The sequence below is a fragment of the Halyomorpha halys genome, unplaced genomic scaffold (assembly GCF_000696795.3).
Source record: "Halyomorpha halys isolate HHAL.00 unplaced genomic scaffold, Hhal_1.1 Scaffold3415.1, whole genome shotgun sequence".
NCBI lineage: Eukaryota > Metazoa > Arthropoda > Insecta > Hemiptera > Pentatomidae > Halyomorpha > Halyomorpha halys.
In genome coordinates this window covers 51,406-63,096 of record NW_027106138.1, presented here as the reverse complement: position 1 = coordinate 63,096, position 11,691 = coordinate 51,406, and the positions used below count along the sequence as shown (strand labels likewise).

Here is an 11,691-nt window from a genome sequence, read left to right as displayed (position 1 = left end):
TGTTTATTATTATTCATTTTACTAGTTCTATAAGTGTTGTCATTTATACTTGTTCTTACTGATTCTGTGAGTTTTTCTATAGCTTCGTCGATGTCTTGTTTTGTCTTTAGTTGAATATTCAAGTCTAGTTTTTGTTCCAAGTCGTATCCAAATCCGTCGAATAAAATGTGAAATTCAAATAAAATCACTTTATGATTAATGTCTAGTTTTTTTCTAGTATAATAGTGAAAGAAAAAAATTCACTAAAACTAATAAACGTTTAAGTTATTTTTTTGTAATTTCAAGGCTATGGAAAAGACTTAATAGACAATACAGGCAGATAGGATGTGAAACAGTGCAGCGTAACTGATTGCGTTTGATTCTTATAGATTATTGAACGAAATTTTATTTATTATATAATTTTAAATTTATTATAGTCCCTATAAAATTAATATCCTAGTTAATACTTATAAATTTTCTTCCTAATTAAGTGCATGAAACGTTTAAATTAGGTACGAATCGGTAATCATTAATTTGAGAAATTCCAGGTCCGGTCGGGTTTAAAACAAGGTATTCTTTATCACCTATCTTATTTAATCTAGCACTAGAATACGTCATTAAAAGTGTGATGAATACCGAAAAGGGTTTAACTCTGGGTGGTAAAATACCAGTGCTTGGGTATGCAGATGGTTTGCTATTATTGGGTGAGGACAAAGAACCTATAGAACTAAATACAATCACGTTAACAAACTCCAGTAAGGAACAAGGTCTTGAAATAAATACGGATAAAACAAAATACATGGTTAGCAGTAGAAACGCGAGCAATTTCGGTGATATAGATATAGGAGGAAATACGTTTGAACAGGAAAATAGGTTTAAATATTTAGGTTCTAAGGTAACTAGAAAAAACGAAATTGATGAGGAAATAAAAGCTTGGCAGAAGGCGAGAAATGCTTATAATTGATTCTCTCCTGCAAAGGATTAAGTAAGCCCGTTTTTAAATATTTTAACCTTGCACAAAGCCTCACTTCATGAGTTACAGCCTAGTAAGGAATATGACGACTTCTTGCATTATACTTTTAATATTAAACGAAAAAAACTATTAGGAAAAAAGAGAAAAACGCTAAAGACACAAGTGAAAATATTATAACTGAAGGTAAATGAGTCCTTGACCATCTTGCAGAATAATATTTGTTAGAAAAAATCAGCAATGGAATCTTGACCGTGACTTAGATTACACGTAAAACAGGAGGGACTCATGCCTTTAATGGTCTTAGCTGCAAAACATTAGGGAGATAAATCAAATATATAATATTGTGAAAAATAAATTTTATGTTATTATTTTATTTTTCTGTTCATTTGGCACCAACTAATCACATAATCAAGCATAGGAGATAAATATGTCTTTGATGGGAGGAGAGAAGAAGGGAGGGTGGTTAAGCGTTACAAACCTTTGAAATCTAAATACAAACAATTCTTTGTTCTGACGGAGGATTTAAATAAACTGTGGGAGAGAGGTTTATTCCTGAGTATAAATTAATTAAATCTATCATATTTAATCAAACCAAGATTATATTCTTCAAATGACAAATTAAAACACTACAAAGCATACTATTTAAAAGACAGTTAGGTTTTTAGATAAAAAAGACTAATTAAGAAATATCCAATATTGAAAATTAAAACTCGGTTAAGTGGGCAAGTGAGGGAGACAACAATTTTCAGATCCTTAATTGTTCAATTTTTTTTTTTTGGGGGGGGGGTTTGTATATCAACGAAAGCAAGTCCGAAACATTTGGACCTTGAAGGCCAAAAATATGAGAAGAGCCACCGCCCAGAAGGAAGACAGAAGTACACCCCGTTCCGTGATTTAAGCAGTGAATATAATGGAGTATATAGTTTTACTGGTAGTACTGTGTCGTCACACACTTACTGCGTCCATTAAAGATCAAATGACTGCAAACACCGGTAATGCACCAAAGGCTAGGGAGGTGGAAAAATAAATATTATCTACTTACGTTAGGAATTACAAATGTTACGAAAAAATCAATAAGACTCGTCTTACGATGATCAATATAATTCTTGGCACATAGATTTTCCTTTTCAGAGAACCCTTTAGCCTAGAGTTCAACTTTTCATGTACTCGCTTAACCTATGGTACTTTGTAAGCCAAAAAAAAAAATTACGTAATCTGAAAAAAAATCAAGCCCCATTCTAGAAACATCATAAAACAAGAATTCTTGACGTCAGAAAAAAAAAAAAAAGGTATCCTATACATGATGGTTGTAAAGAGGTGTATTTAGAATGATGAGCTGGTATTTTGTTTAGTTTACTTACTTTTGAGAACCTATTGTCAATTATTTCGTACTTAGTATCACAGCTTGAGTGTACATAATAATTATTTAACCCAGAACTGAAACTCCTTTTTTTATTTAAAAAAAAATACGTTTAATAAATATTAATTAATCCTTAGTAATAGCTATTTTAAAAATTAAATAAAATTATACTTCATTTGTAATAAAAGTTAAAACAAAATATGTTAATTTATTAAACTTTTAATTAAATCAATAAAATGAATATAAAATGTTAATAAAATACCTCTAATTCTATAAACGAAATCAGTACAAAATGAACCCGAGAGATCAACGCATAGGATTAGAACAGTCGTTACGTCATCTTTTTACTTTTAATGAATGGGCATATAGAATAATTTGATCGTTCCTCGATTTTTCCGTTAGTTTACTGATTATTTTTCAGCAATGAAAGGTCAATAGTTGTAATATGATTCATTGGTAGCTTCCAATTTCAGATATGAGTACATTTTTATATGATTTTGAATTAGGAATGTGGCAAGTTCAAGTTTGTAATTAAATCTTCTAGATTATTGCCATTTTGATCCAACGAAGTTTGAAATAATACCAATGCCCTTGGATAAATAAAATAAAACCGATGTCGTTGGATAATTTTCACATCAGACCACCACTCATTAAAGGAGAGGATGTGTAATATTTAAAAAAAAATGTTTTGTTCTAATTCCACAGAACGCAATTATGTGAAAATTTTATAGAACCTTCCTCATTAAATGCATTGTTGGTATAAAAAGTTTGTAAAAGGAGAGGTAAAATTACTCATTGTTTCCGGTAGAGAGCGAATAGTATTAAAGCCATAAAATAAAATAAAAATAAATAGATAATAATAAAGATGTCCTTATTTACTTCTAAAAATAAGTTAAAAAATAGAAAAGAAATACTTGATTTAATTTTTTTTTTTTTACTTTTTTAGTTGTCAAATGCAACTTCTATTGTTTTCTTGAACGTTTTATGCTTTGGTGACGTATGAATATATACTTAACTTGATATCTTTCCAATCATATTGTGTTTTTTTTTCTTCAGTTTGTGCTAAGATTTTAATAATCAGTTTGATTATTCTTTTATACAACATTTATCACACATTCCATGACTAGAACTATGATACAATAAAAAAAAAGAAACAATTATTGTTCACTATGATTTAATTTCACCTAACAATTATATGAAATATTTATATTCAACGATAAGCTTTATGACAAATTCCCTTCCTTCCATGACTTGAATGGGATATGTAAAATTCCAGAGGAGGAACCTGTAAGCCCGTTGGCATACATAATGTGTTCCATATTGCTCCCAGCCTTGTTGTACCTCACGGTTCAACTGCTTTCATTTAGATAAACACGATATTACCTTGTTACCTTATGTAACGCTTCAGGACTTGTTACCCTACCACCTGTCAACAACAACCTGAGGTTTGGCGGTAAGCAGGGGTGAAGCCCATCACTTACCATATAGGGTACCAACTAAGGAGAATCAATAAACGATACAAATGTTCCAACTAAAATTTAATTAGAAAAATAATAAACATTAAAAAATCCAAACTGTATTATAATATGTAGTATACTCATGAAAAATGTAATGCAAGTAATATAACTTATGTAATGTAATTACAAATTAATTAATTACTTTTGTGTTCGAAAGTACTCAAATTGTGAAAATAAAACAAAAACCTATTATTGTATTGACGATTCGGTTAATACCACGATCTTATTTTATTTTTTTCTAAAGTTTTAAGGAATTTGGAAATAAAATGTATTTATGTAGTAGATTTTATTTATGGTAGGAAATCTCTCCCAGATCTTTTCCAGTCCACTTATTCTGCAATTTCCAATGGGTTAATTTCAATGAAGGCTTTTTATAGAAAACATAATATTAAAAAGATTTTATAGGGGTTATTTTTCCAATCCAACGCGTCCTAAAGGTGTTTATTCCACAAAATATTTTTTACAGTTTTAAGGAATTCGGGACAAAAGGTAAAACGTAAGGGGCAAGTCGTTTGAGAATTCAATTTCTCATGAAAATTCCTCATAATATTTCGAATTATGTACTTTCCCTGTCAATTCTGTTTAGCCTTGTAGACTTTTCATTTTCTTTCAGAATGTTCTAAAATTCTATAATATTTATAATTCTTTATTATTATTATTATTTATTACCAACAAATAATTTTATTATGTATTTTATACGAAAATCTACACCAAGATTTGGGTAAATATTATTTTCACTGAATTTATATCTAAATTGGTAACCAAATTGTCATAGAAACAATGTTTTTTTTATTATTGGGTTATTAATAAATAAATATTGGATCCGTGACAATTCAATTTTTATTTAACAGTAATTTTAGGGCAACTAATTTTTGTCCTCATCGGTTAAAGACCAAAATATTTTCGGCAAAAAAAGACCAACTGCTCATTTTTCAACTATTTAAAAAATAAAATATAAATCTAAGATGGAGTGTAACAGGCAGATATGTGTTGGTTGTAGAATCACAAAAAGATATACATATAATAATTGATGTATTGATGTTTATGATCGAAATCATTTATTTTTATTTGCTAATAAAGGTTTCTTAATCATAAGCTTTATTTTAAAAAAAATAGGATAATCATTAGTATGTAATAAAATACTGAAAAATGTGACATTCAATAAATGTTTGTGACGATTTTTCAATTCTGTCGCCTTAAAAAAAATAATATAAACAAATTCTGTAATTTTAATCTTTATCTTTATAAGTTGAACAGTCAATATTCTTTACCTTTATTAATTTAAATAGTAGTGAAGAACAATAATATAAAAAAATAAAATAAAAGTTTCTATACCAAAAAATATTCTTTTCTCACTTGTAATACAGAATTTGCTTATATTATTTTTTTTAAGGAGATAGATTTGAAAAATCGGCACAAACGACATTTATTGAATGTCACATTTTTCATTATTTTATTACACAGATTAATACGATTATTTCGGTACACAAAGGAACTCAGATTGGATAGAAGTTAGAGTAATGAACGATCAATATTGAGATGTACATAGTAAATTATATCTTGACATCAAATTAGTGGACTTAGTCAGGTCACAGATTGACTTCCGGGATTTACTCGATCCGTCAAGTAATGAGAATCTGACACTAGTGAGGTGTCATATCAGGCACTTATGGGCTGTCCCTCATCTCTGGAGCTGGGGATTAGCTTCTTCCAAACATCCCATAAAACCACAAATAAAGCTTTTCTTACCTCCTTTAATTTATTAAACAGAGAATATGAGTATATATATATATATATATATATATATATATATTTATAAGATGCCCTTCCTTTGCAGCATGGTATTGTAGGGGTTGGCTCAAATAAGGCCATTTTAATAGTGTCTTAAGATTAGGGATTAGTGTAATTTAGTTTTAACAAAAATAATACTCACAACGATGGTGGTGACGATGTATGTCCTATTTCTTTCGATGTCAGATGGCTGCTTGATTCTGATATATTTGGCTGCGACTGGTTGGAATCCCGATTCATCTGTCCACTCGGCCACCTGAAATTTAAAAAAAAATGAATTTTATGTTTTAAGCAATAAAATTATGAAAAAAAAGGTAAAATTGTAAAATTCTGAATGAAAAAGCATTTTGAAGACTGCCCTAGTGTATATTCAAACAGTTCTCTCAGTTTATTTTACTTTATTATTTCCAGTGTTTCAGTCCACCTAAATTTTGTAGGCCAAGGGGGAAGTTAGAACGTAATTATTAGAGATAGAAATAGTATGGATGCAGCAGATTTTCCGTTGTAGGATGGGATTACTAAATTTAAGTGTGACACCGTGGACACAAGTTAGTATGGAAACTGTCCGGTCTGTAACTCCAAGGAAAATGAAGATACCTTTCACTTCATGGGAAATTGTCCTATGAACAGTAAAATAAGAATAAAATATATTGGGCTGCGGACCTGCTCTCTAGAGCAGTTGTTCACAATATTAAAAGGCTATAATTGGAGAGCTCTTAGTAATTATGTACGACGGATTACTCAGGAAAGAGCTCAATCGCTTCGTATGAGGGATAAAAGTCAAACCACATTTTGTTACCATTGATGTGTTTCGTAAAATATAAATACTATTTTGTTATTTTAATCTATTGACTCATTAAAATCATTGATTTTAGAGTACATAACATATTTTTTTAAGAGTTTTTATTTAAGTATTTTTAGTCCAAATCCCACTCAGACTTCAATAGACGGATGGTTTTTCCATTTTTTATGGAATGGTATTTTAATACATGTATGTATGGTACATATATGTATGTACATGCATAGGATGGTATTTTAATTGTTTTATGGATACAAGTTTTATATATTTTTTTTAAACAAATTTTTGAATTGAATTGATTTAAGAGAGAATATTCTTGCAATTGCATGTTCTGTTTCTTGGCTCAGAATTTCGCCAAAACTCGAAAGAAAATCGATTCATAGAAGAAACTATTCGAAACATTAATTTTATGTTGCATGTTTAGTGCTTTTACTAAATTTCACTTTTATTTGTTTAATTTAATTTTATTTTGTTTTTCATTATTTAAATTATAGTTTATATGTATTACCAAATACATTTATAAAATTGAAAGACATTTATAAAAGAAGATTTAGTTGTATTGTATTTTGTTACATTAACTGTAAGTCAACCCTGTAGGTTTGGTAACCCTTCTGGGGCACAGCCAGATTCTATAAAGTTGGGACTATAAAAAAAAGGCGGTTGAATATGATCTTGAACAGATCACCTCCTTGCACAACCGTCATGGAAGAAAAAGTATTTCCATACAAAATACTGAAGCTTTCAAGGTTTCAGTGGTACAGTGTTTTTTTGTAATTTAAAATGATTAATTTATTGTGTAGACATTAATTTAAATCAAAATTTTTCGAAAATTATAATATGTTTGTAAATATTAATAAGTTAATGTGAAAAAACTAGCAATGAAAAAGAATATTACAATGGAAGGAATTTTTCCTCTTTTATTTCAGCCATCATTTGTGTGAAAAAAAAGAGGGGATGTGGAGGAGGAAAATTTATTGATGAAATAACCCCAAGGCTTCAAAACTACAACGAAATTTTCAGCCACTATTATTTCTAGAAAGAAAGATAGTTATATTCAAAACCATAAGGAAAACTTTTTTAAACAAAATTAGATTATTTCCTCTTGGCAAATGGAAATAAAAGAAGTTTTAAAATTATTATTATTCTTTTTAATAAAAAGGGTTGGAAGTAAGGTCTAATGCTTTCGTATGCAGGGAGGATCTAAATGGTTGTATAATAAATATTAAAGAAAGAATATCAGGTGCGGAACTACAGTTCATCCTGCAGTCCCGTTTGTAGTCCCTGCCTCTACATTACATTGTAATGGTCCACAATCGATGTGTCTGGGACAGGTATATTTCCTTTATTAATATTCATTGCATTTATGAATTATGTAAAATTAGCCGGACTGAGCATGTATGATCAATAGGAAACTTTTGATTAATATTATTACAGAATAATAACGTTATTATTTGTTTCAAATTATTTAAAGCAAATAATATCTACTAGTCCACATAAACATATAAATAATACGTAAGTATATACGGTATGAGGCAGTTACTGGAGCGTATCTGATTCTACTCTATTAGAGAATTCAAGAGAAAAACTGGTTTCATTTTTTTTAGAAACGTGTCAGCACGTGCTCTGTTCCTGCTTTTTCAATTAAATATCCGAGAAATATTAATTTTTAATTTTTTTCTGCTTCTTTTTTAATAACTTTCTTAAATTTTAATAAAATACTAATGAATTCTTTGAAAAGTGTTTTCTGCGACAGATATTTAAATTGTCTTAACAAAGAAATTAAAATGTTTAATTTTCATAAATTTCTGGAAATTAATTTTTAATTATGCTTTTTGAACGATAAAAAAAAAATGGTGTGGTCCACGCATTACATATTGTTTGGGGAAATTGTCCCCCTCACATTTGAATAAAACTCAGGATGAGTGTGAAAATGCTGCCTTCTGGTGGGAGAAGAAAGAAGTAGGCTAAGTGCCCCTTGAGAGTGAAGAAGTAACCACAGACAAGTGAACACAGGCTATCCAGGACAATTTGCAATCAACTATTCCTCAGGATGAGTGAATAGGTTAACCAAGACCGCCAGGCAGGGCGAAACCAGGATGAAGGAACTAAAGAACACAGCAGAAGAAATAGTCGTCGAAATTGTAATCAATCAAAATTAATATCTAACACAATAATACAAATTGTAATAATCTTTGGAAAACTATATCTATTGTCATTAATCATCCAAAATAGAGGCATTTTATTTTGTTTATCATAGTGATAATTTATAAATACAGTCCACTTCTTAATTTAAACCAGCCATACCAGGATATCAAAAATTAATTTAGGTAGTATCCCCCAACTTTTACTCCAGAGAATACCTAAATTAAACACATATCTTACTATCCTGGAAGGCGTAAATATTAAACATTTAATTTTTACTTTTCTCCTGCTATAAACATTCGAACTTTAGTGTATCTCGAGGTGAGAATAACAAATATCAACTTTGTACCTGCCAAGAATACTATAATTTAATAAAATATAACAAAGCGGTGTACATAACTGTAATCGCGAAAGATCGGATACGCTCGGCTGTCACCGAATTTCTAGTCCAAATTTCTATCTCTATTTCTGAATTTTTGTTCTTTAGTTCCTTACCAAATTCTTTTCTAGTTCCTATTTATGCATTATGTGTTGCTGCATTATTAATTATTTATAAAAACTAAGGTAAAGTAGTTTATAGGAAAAACGTTTCTGAAAATTCGGCATTTAAGCTTTGTGAAACTATTTCAATGAGGATTAAGCCTAGCTGATGTTGAAGATTAATTGATTGTAGATTGATGTGCCGAGTTTAATATAAATCGTTACAGACGTTTTTGAGAAAACAGAAAAAAAAAAAAATGTGGAAAATAGTTTACATACAGTCGCACTTCAGGCCAATCGATTTTATTGTTAAAGATGCTGTAACATCCAGATAAAACCCTTAAATTGCGTATTTAAGATTAGTATAATTTTAAATACGCAATTTAAATTACATTAGACTTTACATTTGTGAGGTAGGCTGCTTACAGACGCAGAGATTTTCGGTAGGAATTCACATTTTGAGTATTTCCATCGAAAATAAAAATACGAAGTTTTGTACGATTGCAATACTCCTTATTACATATGCAATAGATCAGTGAAAGTGAAAAATCATATTAAAATCGAAAAATGTTTATATAAAAATTAAACATTCGGAGCAATGAAGTTCAATGAGTAAGGCATTGCATTTTTGAGTCTAAGACATAAAAACACAATGCTTTGTGGTTTAAGTCCGGTTGTGGTAGATAATTATTTATTCTCTTATATCAGCCGTGGATAGACCCTGGTTCAGGCACACCCTCTGCGGAACAACAGCCTCTATAAAGTGGATACCGTTAATTGGAGTGGGGGATAGCCCTGGCATTAGAGCGTGATCCTGACCAAATTACCTTCTGCAATACCCTTGGTCAAGAAACAGTACCTCCTTGCCAAGTAATGAACCATCCGCCCCTTAGTTGTAGCGAACAGATCTTTTTTTTGCCAATGAACAGTCACTCAAATTAATTAAAGAAGAAACACCGTTGAACAAGAAACTATAATACTCGTACAGAACCCAAGACCAAGTCCCAAGTCATTTTGCAAAAATTCCATAACTTCGAGTATACCTCTTCCACTTATTCCCAAGTACCGCTAAGGGCAGAGTTGCAGTCCTAGTCCTCCTAGTTCCTTGCTTTGAGTCCCCAGCTACCTTCCATCCCTAGGGTGGTGTTTTTGTTGTCTCAAGTCGGAATGAGGTTCTTCTACGAGGACGTCTGCCTTCCGATCTAGCTTTCAAAAACTAGGTTTTCGGGTGTCATCCATTATACATAAGTGCCCAAACTATATCAAATACCATTCTATCAGGATGTCACATGGTATTCTTCAGAAGATTCTCATTTCAATCACTGTGAAACTGCATACTAATTTCTCAAGGATATTTATCTTTCTAGACATGGCATCTTAAACATTCTTTGTTTGGTTTCTTTGCTTGCTTCCTGCTTGTCTATGACTATTTTAGACACCTGATAGTAAAGTCTATTGTCATACATCATTCTTTTTATATCTTCCTGATCTATTTTACCATCTTTCCTTATAATCCATAATAGTTATAATCCTTATAATCCTTATAGTCCCTAAATACATGTTGGCATTGCTAGTTTTAGGTTCCACATTAACTCTTCCGGTGTACGTAAAATGTATATTGAAGTATACATTTTTATGGTTCCGAAACTTACTACTGCTGAGGATAATTGTTCAGTTATCTACTTAGCATACGTTGAGTGTGCTTAAAGTGTACATTAAACCAAATTGTAAAGTTCATATAAATATATAAAAATTCAAAATTTTATTAACATAAAACCTCAGGAATAAATATTATTATATTTTATAGTAACACAAAATATTTTATCTTATATTCATATTCGAAAAAATTAATGTGACTGAAAATTAAGAGAATCATATTTCCAAAAGCGTACAAAATAGTAAAAACAATGAAATAGAAAATAAAACACAATTGTTTATCGATTCATTTTCATTAGTTTTACAAATGAATCTGACCTTTGAAAAATGTTTTGAATAAACTTTAGTACGATTTTAGGTAGTTTTTGTTTGTTTGGGCTTTAGGGCGTAAAATCTCTAACAATAATTGTAAAACAATAATCAAAGCCTATTTTATGTTCCTAAATGATTGTTTTTATACCTTAGATATTTCATTTTTTGTCTATTTAATTATTACTTCGTTATTTTATTTAATTTTAGTTCTAAGATTCTGAACCCTTTAAATTTGAGATAGTTAATGTTTTGTTTAATGTGTATTTTTATGTGATATTGAAATGTGTTTAGTTTTAGGGTGTGAATCTTGTTAACCCTAAGGTTATTCCTTATTTTAAAGATTAATAACAATTTTATGTATTTTTGTCATCACTCAAATGCCTGGCTCCACTCCTAATCTACTTAAATCCGTAGCATAGAAATGGCATTCCTGGTAGATGTGGCTTACTGTCAGTGTGCCATTACAATATTGACATTTTGGTGGGGGTGACATATTGATCAAATATAAATGAGTTATATTTGTGTGTCCTATTTTGAGTCTTGCTATTGCGACTTCCTCTCTGCGATCGGTTTGACGGTTTAATGTCCATGATTTAAATATTTTTTATGGTTTTTGACCAAATTTAAGTAGTGTCAATGAATTTATAAGTAATAATTGAAAATGGTGTAACCTTATTCGGAT

At 30.0% G+C, this 11,691-nt stretch overlaps 1 protein-coding gene across 1 annotated transcript in view; it reads right to left on the bottom strand.

Moving 5' to 3' along the window:
• The window catches only part of LOC136797358 (glutamate receptor 1-like), a gene marked incomplete at its 3' end in the record, with an annotated part of 43,224 nt that overhangs the window by 13,085 nt on the left and 18,448 nt on the right, over positions 1-11,691 (bottom strand). Inside the window, exon 3 of the mRNA XM_067053703.1 lies at positions 5,763-5,876. Within this exon, the coding sequence (XP_066909804.1) occupies positions 5,763-5,876 (114 nt within the window). The remainder of the gene's footprint in view (positions 1-5,762; positions 5,877-11,691) is intronic.